Here is a 19039-nt window from a genome sequence, read left to right as displayed (position 1 = left end):
GTAAAGAAGGCACCTCTTGCAACTCTAAAATGACTGTCTTTGACCTGTGACCTCACCTAACCATTTATTTCTAATCCTTTGTCTTCCCCCCCCCTTCACTTATTTTAAACTTAGGACTTCTCACTAACAAATAATTGGATATTTATTTATTTTACCTAACAGATATTAGATGTCCTTGTTTTTTAAAAAATAGGACTTGGGGCACCTGAGTGGCTCAGTGGGTTGAGCCTCTGCCTTCGGCTCAGGACATGATCCCGGGGTCCTGGGATCAAGGCCTGCATTGGGCTCTCTGCTCAGCGGGGAGCCTGCGTCCTCCTCTCTCTCTCTGCCTGCCTCTCTGCCTTCTTGTGATCTCCGTCTGTCAAATAAATAAATAAAATCTTTAAAAAAAAATACAGAGAACAAACCGATGTTTGGCAGAGGAAAGTGGGATGAGAGGATGGGCAAAAGGAGGGAAGGGGAGTGGAAGATACAGGCTTCCAGTTGTAGAGCGAGTAAGTCATGGAAACAAAAGGTCCCGCAAAGGGAATATAGCCAGTGGCCTTCTAATAGTGTCGTATGGTGATAGATGGTACCTGCACTCGTGGGGAGCATAGAATAACATTTAGAGATGTTGAATCTCTGTGCTGTATACCTGAAACTAATAAAACATCGTGTGTCAACTTTTTTTGAATAAAAAAAAATGAAAATAGTACACATGCCACCCAATATATGGGGAAGAGTCCAACCCACAGGGAAAGTTTGATTTTGAAAAAGAAAACCAACATTTTTACAAGATTAAATTCTTGCTGTTTTGATGTTAGGAATGTTAAACAAAATTTCTTGGAAACAAAGAAAAGTCTGTGCTTATTGATAGCGTTTATAAAACACTGTGTGGAGTTCATTGAGATCCCTGCAGGAAAGCTCAGCAGTCCGAGATAGGATTTATGCTGCTTCGAGGAACCAAAAACGGTGGTAGGAGATTACTTTTGGATGCTCTTCTGCATTGCAGTGCATAATTCACATCATTCCTCTTGAGTTTCGGGCGTAGGTGTCTTCTCCACATACTTTATCCTTCTGTGAATTTTGTTTGAAGAATTAATGACAAGCTCCTGAGCAGCTAGCATCTTGAACCCTCCATACTGAAGCTGAAAAGTGTGGCATCGCCTGCCTCGCAAATCTTGGCAGGGCTGTATGGAACGGCTATACCTTCACTGAGCCTGGGGTGACGGGTTTTCGTTATATGTTCGTCAGCAGCGATGAAACCATGGGTCGTTATTTTCCTGATCAGCCATGAATAACCGTTAACTCTAACAAGATCACAGCCTCAGAGTTTCCGTATATACTGTCGACCGTGGAATCTAATAGAAAACAACCCAGCCTCTTACGTTTTATAGAAATTGTTATCTTACTGGTAGGATTCCTACCACTCACGCCAGTTGCCAGCTTCCTTTTACTTCATCTGTTTTGTTCTAATCCGGAGCCTAAATTGTATAATATTCTGATGGGAAGACACAGATGGAAATAGGAGTGAATTACGGTAATTTTTAAATAAGCAAGGTATTTTAAAGTATCTAGAAGATGAAAAGAGGAGCTCTCATAGCATCCGTTGTAGCAAAAGCTGACCTACAACAGCCACCACGGATGCTGGGATGAATCAATGAGGGCAGATCGATTTTCCTTAGGTCTTTAAGTGTTTAAGCCAGCACCTGGCCTTTGTAATGTCTCTGGTTGTAGGTAAAAGCTGGGAATTTCAGGTGAAGGATTACAACTTCTAAGTTAGCTGTGCTACCCCAAATGATCCATTGGATATGGCTAAAAATGCCAGTTTTAAATGTATTCATGGGATTAGGAATGAATACTTCTTCGCCTGAAATCTTGTGGTTTAGCTTTAGTACTTACTGTAGTCAATCCATTTCTTTGAAATATTGAGCTGTCTGACAGCTTAAAATCCTAAGTTTCCTTTAAACTTGAGCCTGGCTTTGGAGGAGAAAAGGGTAGTGTGGGGCTGGGTTTTGATGGAAGTCTCTCTGAAGAGAATTCACTGAAGTGCTTTTGCTGGCAGAGCTCGGGGCAGGCCAGGAAGTGGCTCCGTCTCAGCCCTCCTTGGGTTTTGCCCTTAGCCTCGATCAGCATTTGGCCAGATGATAGACATCAGAGCCACTGAAGTTTCCTGTCAAGCCTGTGGAAGTCATCACTTCCCTTCCATGAAGAAACATGGAAGAGACCCAAATGCAAGTCCAGATTTGGGGAAGCCAGGTGGATGGGTACCAGGATACCAGCAGGTCTTTCTGCTCTTAAATGGTTAATTCTCTGCCACATGTTTGTTTCCCATCTGGGTGGAGGGACTGAGTTTTTATAAACATCTCTAGATCAAGTATCACCTTACAGGATTTCTTTCTTTGTGGATGAAGTCAGTTACTGCAAGTATATCTAAAATATATTCCATTGAGAATACAGATACGCTGCAGACTCGTTATTTTCATGTGAAATGCTGACATCTGAATGCATTCTAGGAAGTAGAGTGAGAACGGCAGTGAGTCGTACAGACATGGACTGAGTCCTAGACCTTGTGCCCATTTCTGAGCACCTCGTTTGCTCTGTTTCATCATTCACACAACAGAGGTAGCTCTACATGCATTTACTCAGCTCCGATCTAGGAAGATAAAAATTATGACATGGCCTATAAATAAGAGTAACCACCCCACAGTATAGATGTTATCATCCGTCCAGTTCATTTAACAGTACGCCTTTTCAGGATCGTCATTATCCAAGGCCTTTAATGAAGAATGGTGTATCACCTAAACTTGGAAGGCACATCAGAAAAGGAAGACAGACAAAGAGCTCTTCAAACAGCATGGTGATCGTATCTGAGCTTCAAAACAGTCTTGACCTGGAAACCACAGAGAAGCTGAGGGTGTGCCCTATGGGGTGAGGAAACCTAGCGTGAACAGACAGATGTAGGACAGAAATGGACATGACATGTTCAGGAGACTGGGAGAAAGTGATGTTCATTTTCCATTAAATTCCCCTTTATTGTAAGTATAAAAATGAAAACTTGAAGAGAATGACAATATTCTGAACTTTTATTCCATAGTAATAAGAAAAGGCTCATATAGCTTGTGTCTGAATTAACTTAGAATTAGCAGATTTCGCAGTAATTTAGAAGGAAACTAAGCCCTTAAGGGCCCAGGAGGATACAAGCTAAAATGAGTATCATTTTTCTGGGTTCCATTAGAGAAGACTTCTGGAGAAAGAAATTTTTAGAAGAAAGTGATAAAAGTAGATTTGTAGGAAGGCTGAAAGCAAAAAGGAGCGCTCTGTATGGTGGGTTTTGGGGACAGCTTATTAGATGGTGTGACCCAAAGTGGGATCTGAACGGCAGATTTTAGAAGAGGCACGTGAGGCAGGGTGTGTGGGTTCAGATTTCATTCTCCGTTCGTCTTGGTTCACATTCCCCTTTGGCCCTGGAGCCACATGAAAACCTGCAGGCAAAAATTTTGCTACCTATTACCCGTTCTTCTCTCTGAAATTCCCTCCTGCCCAGAAGCACGGGGCTCATGTTTTATTTGAGACTTTCCATGTCTGATCCATGGACCCCTTAGTAATGTTTTTTCCTATTTCCTCCCAGAAGGAAATCTCTGTTTCAGATAAGACTCCTTCTGATCATTTCCTAGCATGTTGCTTTCCTGCCTTTGCTTTCTGCCTCTCTCCCATCAAGAGTATCTTCCCCTCCCCTCTCAGCCACATGAGCTCAATCTGCTTTTGAAACCCAAGGCTTCAGAGATTACTTTTCTTCCAAATGTCACTGGCTACTTTTTGGTGTCCCTTTACATGTATTTCCTTGTCTGTTGTATTTGCCTGTCTCACAGTCTTTCTGTTGCTAGATTAAGGACGTTATAGAATGGCCGTGCATTGTAACCTGCGTCAGATTTCTTGGGGTCCCTGCAAAGGTGGTTCTTGATGATGACATGGCCGGCTAATGGCCCATATGTGTGTGTCTTACAGTCTTCTCCAGACTGCTGGTTTGAGATTCTGCATGTTTATTCATTTTAATGGAAAATCAGAGCTGGGTAAATGTGTAGAATTTTCTGAACATAAAAATCAAAGATGGGTAAATGTGGAAAATTTTCTGAACATGAAAATCAGAGCTGGGTAAATGTGCAGGAACTGCTGAAATGTAAGCTTCGTAAGATCAGAGACTTTTTTTTTTTTTTTTTTTTTTTTTTTGGTTTAGTGTCACCTTTCCAGCTCTTAGGACCAGGTACAAATGTAGCACTTAATACGTGTCTGTTGAAGGAGTCGTGGCTTAATTGCTTAAGCTGTAGGTCTGAATCTGGGTACTCTTAAAGATCTGCTGAGAGACCTCCAGAATGTTGTCTCAGAAATTAGGATCAGGATCTTCCCAGTGGTGAAAGGATAACACGCAGTGTCTCATCGTTTTCTCCTAGAAGAAAACATTGCTTTTGTTCTATTCTTTCTTTAGGGGACGGAGGGAAAAAGGTGGGCCACCCTAGTTAGTGTAATCTGACTTTAGCTAATTCAGTGTTTTTGGTCTTTTTATGGACAAAAAAGAGCTCCCAGTAGAACAGAGGAAAAAATCTGAGGGAAGATTACTTTCCGAGATTCATGGACCTTTGTTAAATTTTTGTCAAGTGTTTTTTTTTTTTTTTTTTCCGGCTTGCTCACTGTTATTTACAGTGACATTTTATGGTAAATGTTTTGCTTATCCTTCTCCGTGTTTCTTCCTGCGGCAGCTTGCCCGCGCGACTCAGAAGCTGAGAAGAATGTTAAAACGCAGGACCTTCAGTTGTTCACTTTTGACAAGACTTAAAGAACACGGGCAGAGGCCGGTTGTGTGAGGAGACCTCTGACTTTTGTCTCTTTCCTCTTCTCTTTTGCCTGCAGCTCAAGCCAGGCCAGAACAGCTGCAGAGACAGTGACAGTGACAGCGGAGAATCCAAAGGCTTCCACCGGAGCAGCTCTCGGGAAAGGCTCAGCGATGTAAGTGTAAAAAAAAAAAAAAATCAGACGAAACCACCAGACCACACATTCCTTGGGTCAAGTCTCAGCCTCCCAGCGCTCCTACCCCTTCCCGTCACTTGGTCTGTGCGAACATTACAGCTCCTCTCTCTTGGCAGACGTGTTTGAGCCTGGCCTGGTGGTTCTATTCCGTTTTCTAGTGTGACCCAAAATGTGGTTTAACACGTAACAGGGCGGGTGGGAGTACTTGTCAGCTTAGAAACCAGAGATGACAAAGCGCCGTGATGATCTTCCATCGTCAGGGTGGCAAATGAAAACAGTGTTCCCACTGCAAGATGACGTCATTTAATGTGGGGCTTTCTGTCATTTCTCGGCCTGTGAAATTGGTAACAATCCCCGTCTGCCATTTTATTTCTGTAGGAAGGGATAAGTAACTAGCCACTTGCTTGGCAAGAGAAGGGATTTTATTTCCTGGCAAATTCTTGCGATCACTTGCCATGCCTCTTGAGGGGTCCATCAGCCCCCAGACCCACCTCTGACTGCTCTCCAGCGTCCTGTCCGCCGACAGGGCAGATTATGGTTTGCCACTCCTGGGAACCACCTGATCCTCTGGGCTCTCTTTTCTGCTAACCTGACATGTCACAGAGCAGGATTCTCGACCCTGAGAGCAACACTGGGAAGCGTTCTTACAAAATGATGATGTAGGGAGACATTTTTATTAGTGATGCCAGTGAAGGCACATTAACAGACTAGGAGAGAACGGTACTCTCAAAGAGACAGCAGTTCAGAGTCTCTGAGTTTCAAGGAGAAGAAACAGAGGGCGTAGAATAAGGACAAAAAACCTTTGCCCCTTGTCTCCCTCTTTTTTAAATACTCTAAAGCAGTCACCTTCATCCTGGGTTACGGGATGATTCCGTGCATTGCAGGGGAAAAAAAATATTAGAACTTATTGTTAGTTTGTCTACAAACAAAAGACATGAAACTTTGCTAATACGTGGTGAGCTGGGAGTAGTGCCGGTATATAATCTGTAAACACCTGTACTGTAGGAGTGTGCCCCAAGCGGTGTTTAACTCCGGGGGCTCATAAGCATAAGTTGGAATCCACTGCGGCACATTGAGTCATTCCCTGTAATCGTCTCCCATCCACTTCTCCAATGTCCAAGGTGAATAGTCCCGAGACACACCTCTCAGGAAAGTCTGAGAGACTTAGAGTGAGACTTGATGTACGGAACATTGAATTCTGAGAATTCAGTGGAATAAACAAAGTATAATTACTTCTGTAGTACTCTTAATATCTTAGTTATAGACAACTGCCTCCTCTTCTAATAAGGTTTAATATCAATGATACAAATAAAGGATACAACTTGGTCTTTTGCTGTGTGAGTATGTCTGTGTCTAAGTATTTCTTTGTGTGTTTATGTGTTTCATTAACTTTATGATGGAACTGTAAATTATAATAATAAAAGAGTATTTCTTACCTAAGTTGTTAAAAATATTTAAGTAGGTCCTCTTGAGCTTTGTTTTTAATAGGAGATCTCACAGACCCAGAAATTCCTCCAGGATGAGTCATAATTTCATCCCAGAGTGGAGAAAGGAAAGCCACGTTACATCAGGGGACAAGAGTACAGTATTGTACAGTCACCGAGATCTCTTGATTGGTTGCCCTGAATTCACTTTCTATTAGAGCAAAAGAAATTGGCAAAAGATATTTTGTGTTCATGGATACAAAGACTCAGTATTGAGATTCTACCCAAAGCAATGTACAAACTTAGGGCAATTCCTCTGAAAATTCCAACATCCTTTTTTGCAAAAATGAAGAAACGGATACTCAGATTTCTGTGGAATGGCGTGAGACCACTGGTAGTCAGAACAGTCTTGGAAAAGAAGAAGAAAGTCAGGAAATTCACACTTAAACAGTTTCAAAACTTAGAGCAAAGCTATAGTAATCGAAACAGTAGGATACTGGCATCAGAATAGGTATACAGATGAATGGAATAGTATTGAGTATTTTATTTTTTTTTAAGATTTTATTTATTTACTTGACACAGAGAGAGAGATCACCAGTAGGCAGAGAGGCAGGCAGAGAGAGAGGGGGAAGCAGGCTCCCCGCTGAGCAGAGAGCCTGATGTGGGGCTCGATCCCAGGACCTGAGATCATGACCTGAGCCGAAGGCAGAGGCTTAACCCACTGAGCCACCCAGGCGCCCCGGAATAGTATTGAGAATCCAAAAAGGAACCACACATCTATGGCCAACAGATTTCTGATATGAGTGTTAAGTCCATGCAGCTGGAAAAGAATTCTCTCTTCAAGGGATGGTGCTGGGACACCTGGATTTCCTTATACAGAAGGGTGAAGTTGGACCCCTGTGTCACATCGTTGATACAGAATAACTCAAGAAAAATCAGTGGCCTGAGTGTAGGAACTAAAATCATGAAACTCATAGAAGGAAATGTGGGTCAATTTCCTGATTTTGAATTTGGCTGTGAATTCTAATATATGGCCCCCGAAGCATTAGCAACAAAGAGCATTATTAAGAAAGTGAAAAAAAAATCCCTATAGAATGGGAAAAAAATATTTACAAATCATAAAATCATTAAGTGTTTTTAATATTCAAAAATGCGCACAGGACTTGAATAGACATTTCTAAAAAAGGCATACAAATGGCCAGTAAGCACATGAAAGAGTCTCCTCACTACAGTCATTAGGAAAATGCAAATCAAAACATAATGAGATACACCTTCACATCTACTAGGATGGTTAAAATAAAAAAAAAAAATGGGGGAGGACTAAATGTCAGGAATATAGAGAAATTAGAACCCTCATGCATGATGGTGAGAATGGAAAATGGTGCCGTACTACAGAAAAGAGCTTGGCAGTTTCTCAGAAAACTAAATATGTAATTATCATGTGTCCCACCAGTTCCACTTTTTGGTATATACCCAATCAAATTGAAAATGGTTACTCAGAGAGATATCTCCATGGCCATTTTCAGTGCAACATTATGTACAGTAACCAAAGGTAGAAACCACCCGCCTCCATCAGTAGATGAACAGATAAAGTGGCATGTGTGGACAGTGGAACATTACTTGGTCATGAAAAAGGGATGCATTCTCGTACACGCTACAACATAGATGAACCTTGAAAACATTTTACTAAGTGAGAGAAGCTAGTCATGGAAAGACAAGTATTGTATGGTTCCATTCAGATAAGGAGCCTAGAATATGCGAATTCCTAGAGTCAGGAAGTAGAATAGGAGTTACAGGACCTGTCGTGGGAGTGGGGGAATGTGAGGTGTTGGGAGTTACTAATTAATTAATGTTTCAAAGTTTCTGTTTAGGGTGATGTTTGGAGAATTACATCCACAGTGCAGAGAATACAATTAATGTCACTAAACTATACACCTAAAAACGGCTAAATGTCAAACTGTATGGCATGTATGTACTTTTTGCCACAATAGAATAATGTAAAAAAAAAAATTAGGGTCGTAAAAATCCTACCAATTTTATATCAAGACCGTCTGTGTAATACTTTGAGTTCACAATGTGTATTAATTATTAAAACTCATACCTTTTGCAACAACAGGATCAAAATAGGAAAGAAGAAATTAAAAAAAAAAAAAAAGAAGAAGAAGAAGGAAAAGGAAAAAAAAATAATAGTTGGCATTTTGTGAGATGTTCCAGAACCTCCAGCCACTGACTTGCTTTGCGTGAGCCGTTCTGAGGTTGCCAGTTCTTACCTTGGGCCTGCTGCAGCCCCAAATCTGCTGAGATGAAACACACAAAGTTATTGTTTTTGGATACCAGGGCTTCACGTACCCACACAGTATTCTAAAAAATAAGGATGCCCCTACTTTTTCTTTAAAGGAAATTAGTAACTAATGACCTTGCTGACTTTCCGAGAATGAGGAGACGAGGACCACTGCTGGCTTTGTTGCGTGTGGTTTTACCGTGTCTCTCCTCACCAGGCTTGTGCTCCCGTTACTTTCTGGAACTACGGGAAACAGTTACTGTCGGCTGTTCTGAGGCTCTCCGTCGGCTCATCCTGTCTCTGTATCACCTCCATGTCTGTTTCTGTGGGGTTTTCTCCTCGTTGCGGACGGTTACATCCTGTCTGTCTCCTTCGCACGCTCGACAATTTTGAGGGGATGACAAACACTGTGAATTTTTCTTTATGGGGTGCTGGATAGTTTGGTTTCTAAAAACTTTCTTGAGCTTTACTCTGGGATGCATTTATGTCATTTGGAATAGTTTGATTTTTCTGAGGTTTGCTTTTAGGCTCTCCTGGGTGGAACCAGAACAGCGTTTAGGCTGAAGCTCACTTTTTCCCCAGTACTGACTCTTCCGACCCGTTCCTGATGCGTTACGTGATTGTTTCCCGGCCTTGCCTGCTGGTGGCAACACCAGCCGTTTCCTGCCTTGTGTGAGCTCTGGGGACTGCTCTGCCTGCTCCTCTCCGGTGGCTGTCCCCCTTGCTTGGGGACTTTCCCGTAACACGTGGGCGCAGGTGGATTGAGGGGAAGACTAGGGGGGACCTTTTGCAGCGTTCATGGTTCTGTCTGTCCCTGTGAAGCTCTCTTCCCTGCCATCTTCTGCTTCAGAAGTTCTAGCTGCCTTGGCTTCCTCCAGGTATCAGCCCTGTCTTTTCAACTCGGGTACTTCTCTGCTCCAGCTGGGCCCTCCCCCACTGGCCCAGCTGGGACACGAAAACTCTGCCCAAGCAGTAAGCCGGGCAATTTCCTGGCTCATCTCCTTTGCTTCCCTGGTCCCTAAGATCATGTCTTGCAGTGCCGGTTGCCCGGTTTCTAGAATCCCTTCCCTCATACATCTGTCTGGTTATTTGGTTGTTGTTTAAGGTGAGAGAATGTATTTGGTCCCCGTGAGCCCATCATACCGACTCCTGGTTTTGCAGCTGAGATAAAAATTCCCCTAAGTCTTGCACTCACTTTCGTTATTTTTAGAAGCTTTGGCGATTGAGACTTGCTCCCAGGTGCAGCTAATGAAGACATTATATCATTCCAGCTTGGTTGCTTTGAATCGGGCAGGCGAAAAGAGGAAGAAAAAGAATTCCAGCGTAGCTGGAGGGTTTGACTCATGGGTAAAGCTTCAAAACCAAATGGGCTTGGCTTTGCTAAATTACGCATTCCCAAACTGTATTGCCGGAAGGGAGCGACTGTCTGCAAGGACTCTCAGATTGTCCACATCAAGGAGACGTAGTAACTTGTTTCCGTTAGTCGCTAAGGAAAAAGTTAAGGGGAATAATCGAGTATATAAATATTCATGATGAGTTATTCAAGCGGGACAGTATTGCTTCTGACTTACACAGAAATTTTTAACTGAGCAAGTTGCCAGAATGTAGGGACTAAACTCACTTATAAACTAGTGAGTAAAGTCGTCAAGTTGTGAACTGACCCTGCGTGTTCATGACAAACACACCAAGTTTTTTTTTTTTTTAAAGACTTTATTTATTTATTTGACAGAGAGAGATCACAAGCAGGCAGAGAGGCAGGCAGAGAGAGAGGGGGAAACAGGCTCCCCGCTGAGCAGAGAGCCCGATCCGGGGCTCGATCCCAGGACCCTGAGATCATGACCTGAGCCGAAGGCAGTGGCTTAACCCACTGAGCCCCCCAGGTGCCCCCAAACACACCAAGTTTAAAAACAGTTTAGCTATTTATTATCTGTGTGACCTAGAGCAAAGAACTCGATCTTTCTAAGTCTTGGTTTCTTTTTCCGTACAATGGGGATAATTTCACATACCTTTTAGGTCTCCTGCAAAGATTACCTGGCATGGTGCCTTTGAATCCTGTCGCACCGTTCTTGGCACATCCACGGTGCTCAAACATGTTTATCCTTTCTTTTGCCCCAGATTTAGAACTTCCCTTAGGAGCCTCTCGCCCCTTTTAAATTTGAATTCCTTTTGGTTTGACAAGTCCAGCTTATCTCCACCATGACCAACAGGACTCTTCCTCTCAGATAAAAATCCTTGTTATCGCATGTGTCCTCACCTGCTTTTCTCCAAGCAGAACTCTCTGTCCCTCTTAGGTCCCTGTCCTGATATTGGAGCCCAGAGCTGATACCCTCAGAGTTAAGCTCTGCTCCTTCCTCTGTCTCACTGGTCTGCCGAGGTGCTTTCCTTTATCTACTGGCTGTATTTTAATTTTATTTTATTTTTTTAAGATTTTATTTATTTATTTGACAGAGAGAGAGATCACAAGTAGGCAGAGAGGCAGGCAGAGAGAGGGGGAGGAAGCAGGCTCCCTGCGGAGCAGAGAGCCAAATGCGGGGCTCGATCCCAGGACCCTGGGACCCTGACCTGAGCCGAAGGCAGTGTCTTAACCCACTGAGCCATCCAGGTGCCCCTGGCTGTATTTTTAAAGAGGTATTTGGGTGCGGGTGTGTTCTCCTTGACTCTGCCCATGTTAGATGGCTCAGTGCGTGTTACGGAGGAGTCCTGCGCCTCTCACCGTGTTACCTGCCCCGTCTCTGTTTCCTTTGCACTGTGCTCAGCAGTGCTGCTGGAGTTGTTTTTCCAGTAATCTGAGCTCACCATTGAACTTTCTTAAGATACTTTGGACTGGGTCTCTGCTCGCGAGGGTTGCGTGCCGAGCCCTCCATAAGGAAGTCTGAAGCTTCCCTTTCATCGCCCTCCCTTCCCTCTACTTGCCCATCTTTGTACCTTCTGCTTGGTCCCTCTGATCCACCATTTTTTTTTCTTAATTAGCATGCACTTTCTACTCTTCCTACCTTCGGTTTTTCTTTTGTAATCCTTTTTCTTTCTCTTTTCCTTCTGCAAGCTCCAATGTCACTTTCTCCAGCAGACTCTTCCCACCATCCTGTGGAAGTAAACTGCTTTAATGCTTTATTGAAATGAGTATGTGGATATGGCTCCTTTCTCTGAACGGTTTTTTGGGTCAGGTTTTTGGTTATGAGAAGGGAGAAAAATATTTAATACTTTTTAAGGGCTTAAGACCTTGAAGGAATTGAAACATTTCAGGAAATCATGCGAAGGGATTGAATTCTAGTAAGTGTTGTGCTAAACCGTTCTCTAACCTGATTGCTGAAGCCCTGTGCACCATTTAACATCATAATTGAGGCGCTTTTTCCTGCATCTTTTTCAGCTACCCTGAACTCCCCAGGTCTGTTGGCCCCACCGTGCGGTCACTCATCCATTCACGCAGCGTGTGTCTTTGCCTCCGTCCTTCCCACTCTCCCACCCGACCTTTAAAGAGATTTTATTCCATGCCAGGGTGACTTGCTGCTAAGAAAGAAGCAGCAGACACGGGCCATGCCATTCATGAGTTCCTCTGTAGTTAGAAGAAAATCTGGTCAATTCCAGTCCTGCAACGTAGTCCTGCTTTCTGTTTCTTCTCTTCTCTCCTTTTCCAAAATTTGTGTTAGATTTCCCTTTTCTCTGATAGCTTGTTCCTGCCCTTTTCTGTTCCAGAAACATACATTCATGTGTTTCCCTGGGTGTGTCAGCAGTTAGATTATCCAGAAACATCTACCAGATATCTCGAATGTGTCAGGGGTAGCTCCGTGCACTTGAGGTTGACTGGGGAGCACGATGGAGTCTCCGTCCTCAGGAGGCTCCCATTCTGTGGGGGGAGGCAGACGGCAGAGCTGTGAGCAAACAGTAGAACTTTCTGAGACAGTGCGTTTTATGAGGAAAACAAAACAATGATGAGGGGTGGAAGGGCACCTTGAACCAGGGTGACGGGACAAGGCCTTTCTGTAGATGACGTTTGAACTGAAGCCTGACTCACGAAAGGGAGGCAGCCCCATAAAGAGCTGTGGGAACAGCATCCTGGGTAGTGGGAGCAACAAGATCCAGAGCGAGTCAGGAAAAGCATGACATGTTTGTGGGAAAGAAAAGAGGCTAGTGCGGCTGGGTCTAGGGACTGAGCACCGGGCCTGATCACATGAGACCTCCTAGTGCCTGGTAAGGAGGCCAAGCGTGTCATTGGTCTCTTGGGCCTCTGTAATTGAGGACTACAGACTGGTCGCTGAAAATTATGGAAATTGATGACCTCTGTAGGTTTTGAGGCTAAGATTCCAACATTAAGGGTGTCAACAGGGCCCTGATCCCTCTGGAAGCTCCAGGAAGGATCCTTCCATTTGTCACCTCGCCTCTGGGGGCATCTGGCATTCCTCGGCTTACAGTTACAACATTCCAGTGTCTGAGCCTGTCCCCACCTGGCCCTCTGCTCAGTGTTGCTCTGCCTTGTCCTGTCTTCTTCTTGGAGTGTAGTTGTCCCTAGATTTGGAAACCTCCTTGATCTAGTATGACCTCAACTTCATCATATCTGCAAAGACCCTTTTTCCAAAGAAGTTCATGGTAGTGCTCGCTTCTACAGCATGTATCCCTGATATGACGTCATATCAGTCAGGGTTGTGATACGGCGTCATAGCAGTCAGGGTCCTCAAGAGAGACCGAGCCGGTAGGGCGTAGAATGGTGTACATTTATGGAGGCTTATGAGTCTCAAGATCTGTGGTCAGCAGCCTGGAAACCCGGGGGCGTCCATGGCTCGTTCCAGTCTCCGTCCAAAGGCCTGATCACCAGGAGAACTGAGGGTATAACTCCAGTGTCTAGGCTGGATGACTCGAGACTCAGGAGGAATCTACATTTTGTTGAAGTCTGAGAGCAGGAGTGAAGCCGTCCTCCCAGCTCATGTGCAGTCAGAATTCTCCTTACTCTGACGATGTTCATTCTTTTGTCCTGTTTCTTTTCTTTTCGGATGAAGCTCGCCTACGTTAGGGAGGTCGGTATGCTTTACGAGCTCTGTCAGTGGATTTAAACGTTCAGCTCGTACAAAAACACCTTCACAGTAATGCCCAAAATAATGTTGGACTGGATATTTGGGTAACCAGGGGCCTAGTCAAGGTGGCACATAAAATTAACTCATAGAGTCAATGTTCTGAGCATCCTGGTGGATATGAATTTGGGGGAACACTCTTAGAATGTTCAACCCACTACACATTTTTAAGCCACTGGATGATGTTAAAAAGAGTGTTGTTATAATTTTATTTTAAAAATGTTTATTTGCTCTTTATTTGAAACAACAGATAAAGGTAAGACCAAGAATGCAGTGAGGGAAAGAAGCCAGAAGGGATTCAGTATAGATGAGAGCTGGCGACCAGGTAAAGTGGGTTGGAACAGGGGGTTGAACATTGAAGTCAGAAGGGTCCATTTCCATACCTGATGCTTTCTTCATGCTGTTGCCGCCCCCCTTTTAAAATCACATCTTCTGCTTATTAAGCATAAAAACAATCACTAACAACAGTGATGACAAACAAAAAAGGAAAACAAATCCATTCCCTTAGTATCACCTACACTAGCTTTCATGTTCCCTAAAATTTCCACTGTTTTAACCTTGTGGTATGGAATTATAAAAATTCTCCGTTAAGAAGATAATTTTATTATATCTTTGTTTCTTATCTGTAGAATTTTTTGAAGGATGATTAATGTACAAGTTACATTGGTTTCTGACGTTCAGCATATTGACTTGGTGATTCTATTGACTTGGTGACCTGGTGAACATGCAGTTCTCACCAGGGTAGTGTCGCCATCTGTCACCATACAGCCTCATGACAGTCTTACTGACTCGAGTTCCTATGCTGTACTTTTCTCCTCCATGACTTACTCATTTAATATCTGGAAGTTTGTGCCTCTTGATCTCCGTTATCTATTCTGCCCTGCCCACCTTTCCTCAGACAGCCACCGCTTTGTTCTCTGTATTTCAGGGTCTGTTTTCTTGTTTGTTTGTTGTTTTGTTCTAGATTCCACATAAGTGAAATCTTAGGGCATTTGTCTTTCTCAGACTTACTTCATTTAGCTTAAAACCTTCTAGGTTTATCCATGTTGTCACAAATGGCAAGATCTCATTCTTCATGACTAAGTAATACTCCATTGAAACCTTACCACGTTTTCTTTATCCGTTCATCTTGGAGGGACTTGGGTTGCTCCCGTATCTTGGCTATTATAAATAATGCTGCAGTAATCGCAGGGGTGCAGATATCTTTTCAAATTAGTGTTTTTGTTTTCTCTGGGTAAACGCAGTAGGGGAACAGATCATACGGTATTTCTGTTTTTAATTGTTGGCCTGTTTTTATTTGAGTCCCTCTGGTAGTAATTCCCATTCAAATACAGTTTGTGTCTTTATTAGCTTTTAATAATCCTGTCTCCAAGGCACATTTCCTAGGATTGAGATTTCAAGTTTTTTTTTAATTGTCATTGTTTCTTAAAATGTACCAGAAAACCCATGAATGAGCTTGCTTTGTGACCTTTCCTAGAAATGCGCTTGGCCGTGTGATTATTGGCACAATCCTCTGGTTTTTACTCCCAAGAGAGAAAATCCTAACAGGAAGGTGGGTAGGCAAAGATGTTAGACACGATTGGTGTTGTGGAACAATTTTTAAATATTCTACTTAAATTAACCCTAGGGTCAGAGCATATATCCTCCTCTTAGGGGTGAAGTACACATCCATCCCATACTCAAGGAGTGATCATTGTAGCCGTGGCCTCTCTGTATAGATGTCTAAGGAAAGGAGCACACCAATTTTAGATGGATAATGAATTTTGAAATCCCTTGTTTTAGGTAAGCTGTTAACACAGAAATGTTAACGTCATGAGTTTAATGAGCGGCTTCCATGATAGCTTAGTGACAGAGATGGAAAGAAAGGGAGCAGCGAGGAAGACTAGAATGAGCGTTTAATGAATGTCCGCTTGCACACTTGAATGTCAGCTGCAACCTTCTAGCTCCCGGAAAATGTCTTTCCATTGCATGCCATTACTGTCCCCACAGTCCGTGTGGCTTGGCGATGGAGGCGGTGTGTTTGTAAGAGAGCTCTCCTTTGCAACATAATGAGATGGAGGCAGGTAATTTGCAGAGATTGCTGGAGCAGTGGTCGAACCTACAAAAAAAGGGAGAGAGAGAACCCAGCAGAATGAAAAGACCATGTGAGATAGGAGATGGCTTATAATGAGCCCCGAAATTGCATATCAGATAGCCAGCAGGCTGGCTTTTCCTCAGATTCTCGTCTTCTCATGGCCAAACACTTTCTCTTGCTCTGTTTTCTCAGTCTTTCTGCCTCTCGTTTCTACCTGGTGCATTGAAAATATGAATGAAATGGCATCTCTGCCATTTGAAAAAGCAAGAATGAAGCCTTTTCCATGATTCAACAGAAGTATTTGCCTAAACATGGGTGTATGGTATTATTTCAAATGCTTTCGAATCCGAGGACACTTTTGTTTGTTGCATTCTTTTTTAAAACATCTCTGGTTTTCAAGCCTCATTTTAACTCCTCATCTTTTCTAGATTCTATGGCACTTTCTGCTGTATAGTTTAGACAGAGTCTGTCTTCTTTCTACAGCAAAAAATAGGAAAGAAAGAAAGAAAAAAGGAAGAAACCAGGAGGACCCCTTCTCATTAGATGTTGACTGGGGGCAACATGGAAAGTTGAAATGAACTTGATTTTATCAAATGGTTCAGTGGTCAGTGCATCACCGTTTCTTTGCTTTCCTAGGCCTTTTACCTCTTGATGTTTGTTTGTTTCCTATGTGAGAAATTGGTGCCAATCCCTCAATGCACATCTGTAACTTAGCTAACATAACACATTTCAAACAATAGAAAAGCTGTTTCTAGACATTTCTATAGCATAATCATGGTTTCAGGTGTTCATGAATTTCTGACTTGGAAGAAAGATTAATACTGTCCAGTATTTGCGTCTATATTCAGATACAAACTTAGATTAGGTATTAATGATTGAGGCTCTTCTGGGCCTTTTGGCTACCAAGTCCTAAGGCATCTGGTGTGTATCAGGGGCTATCCGTAAACCCTGACCCCCACCCTGTGGGTAGTCTCAGAACTTCTATTATCTGCATAATAGAAGATCTGGTGGAGATCGTGTTGGTGACCAGGGATCGTGTCCCAGTGAATACAAGGCCATAGCCACATTCTTGAGGTTGAAGAATGGACGAGGAGGTACTTCTTTCAGAGATATGATTTCTGTTCAGATTTTCCAGTGATGATTGAAGGGAGCTGGCAAGTAGCCAAGAAAAATATGGTGGCGAAGGAGTAAGAAAGGAAGACATGTCAGTGCTATGGATGTTTGGCAAAGTAGATTAGGAGGATTTTTTTCAGAGTTTTTTTTTTCCCCCCAAATCTAGAAATCATAGCTTCATGCCCCCAACTTTTTCCTCTTTAGAAAAAGAAGTACAGTGGGTTGGGAAGTGTGGGCAGCCTCTGACCATAAGGTTCTGTATGCTTTCTAGCGAATACTGAAACTCTAATGGACTTGGAGTGTACGTGAGGATACAGTGTCTGCGTTCTTTCATGTGTTTGTGTGTGGGGGGGGTGTTATAAGGCAGGGTGCTTAAATGCTTTGTTGCATTATGTTAATTCCTCGGCTAGTGCAATCAAATTCATGTCGTAATTAAAGCTGTCAGTTGGAAGGCAAGCCAATCGCCACGAAAACACAGCATAACAAATGAAGTGAAATGATTCTGCGTGTAGCTATACAATGCTTCGCCAGGCATGAAATTAAATAAGTAATTTGATGTTGACATCAGAAATTGAAATGATACCCACTGTTCCCTCATTCAGTCAGACCTGCATGAACAGTAGCCAGAACACATACGCACAACAAAGCCCCCTTCTCCGCCCAGCTCCGGAGTAATGCACAATATATATGCAAAATGAGTGTCACAGAGCTTCCCCAGACCTGAAGGATGTAATTTTCTTTGGTATACAATAAGATGATATGTATGTGCGGGTGGGGAGGTGGGTTTGGAGGGGTACTTCTGCTTCTGGATAAAATACATCTGCAGGAAGGAGGGGGAAAAAAAAAACCCTGAAATAAACAAGGGCCCATGTTCTTTCTGAGTAATACATCCTAAAATGAGTTTATCTCCCAGGGGCATGGCTCCAGGGTGGTGGAGACCTAAGTTGGCTTTTTCCTTCCTCTATTCCGTGGAGGGCTGTGGGTGCTGGAAACAGGTGATGCTGTCACATGGCTAATCACCACCATGAGAAGCCATCTCCATGGCTACTGTGATCTCCCTACACACCATTTATGGGATCAAGAATGCAGCGAGATCTTTTTAAACTAAGTCCAGTGTGCAAGATCGCACATCTGTTGTCCTTCGCTCCGAGCCTCTCCCCAACACCAAGTGAAGAAAGTTTTGCTCTGGGAAGTGCATTTAGGAATGCCCTGGAGCGGACTATCCTTGCTTGATGCGGATGCCGTTGAAGCTCAAGCACCGTCGTTCCCTCTCAGTTTAAAATCAAGAAAACTCCCATCTACTGTATTTTCGGAGATGCTAAATTCATCTGATCTTTTTTCTCCCCCTGTGCAATCCAACCTCTCATGTATTCATACATTAATTCAGCAAATACTTGTTACATGCATCCTGCGTGCAAAGCATTGTCCTGAGTGCTGGAGAAGCAGGGACGATGTCCGCGGGTGGTCCCTGCTACGGGCAGCTGCAAAGCAGGGAAGGGACACTCAGGTGGGAGAGCTAGAGGGGAAGTGAGGAAACTCGCGGGGGCGGAAGTCCGCCCCCCCAGGGAAGGTGTCGTACCTGATGAGGCCAGTCAGGGAGAAGGCCTTGCAGGTGCGAGGACACCACGCTGACACCAGAAGACCACCCCGGTACTAACTAGCATCCTCTGTGTGTCAAGCTTATTTGAGGACTTTCTCGTTCGTGAAAAGGAGACTAGAAATTTTTAAAAAATTGTAATGACAGGTTTTAGGAAAAAACAAGTACAAACAAGCTTGGATCACGGACAAGTTTAAAACAAAAACCAAGTTCTCTTTTTGGCCTCTTTGCCTAAAGGAGCGATGCCCTACAAACCTTTCAGAATTTTATTTATTTATTTTTAGTTTTCCCAGTGTCAGAACTATGGAAGCCCTAAGTTGATCATTCTTGTGACTAAAACCGTTGGGAAAAATGGTGCTTTTCACTGCTTCCCTTTACCCTCACATTCTTTGCATTTTATTCTACTAATTATGTTTACAAAATGTCTCCTTTTTGAAAAGCGCTCTGTGTGTACTAACTGGGGCCTTTAGGGAATATACTGGC

At 43.3% G+C, this 19039-nt stretch overlaps 1 protein-coding gene across 8 annotated transcripts in view; it reads left to right on the top strand.

Annotated features, from left to right (window-relative positions):
* The window catches only part of AUTS2 (activator of transcription and developmental regulator AUTS2), a 1079185-nt gene that overhangs the window by 485978 nt on the left and 574168 nt on the right, over positions 1 to 19039 (top strand). For 7 of the 8 annotated variants that reach the window (XM_032872387.1, XM_032872381.1, XM_032872385.1 and 4 more), the window contains one exon: positions 4888 to 4983. In XM_032872387.1, coding sequence (XP_032728278.1) covers positions 4888 to 4983 — 96 coding nt within the window. Of the gene's footprint in view, positions 1 to 4880; positions 4984 to 19039 lie in introns of all 8 variants that reach the window. The other variant, XM_032872386.1, reaches the window with a different exon arrangement.

This window comes from Lontra canadensis, unplaced genomic scaffold, assembly GCF_010015895.1.
Source record: "Lontra canadensis isolate GAN:19392208 unplaced genomic scaffold, GSC_riverotter_1.0 scaffold45, whole genome shotgun sequence".
NCBI classification, from domain to species: Eukaryota; Metazoa; Chordata; class Mammalia; order Carnivora; family Mustelidae; genus Lontra; species Lontra canadensis.
Note: the sequence above shows the minus strand (reverse complement) of the source record. Positions and strands in the feature narration are given on the sequence as shown.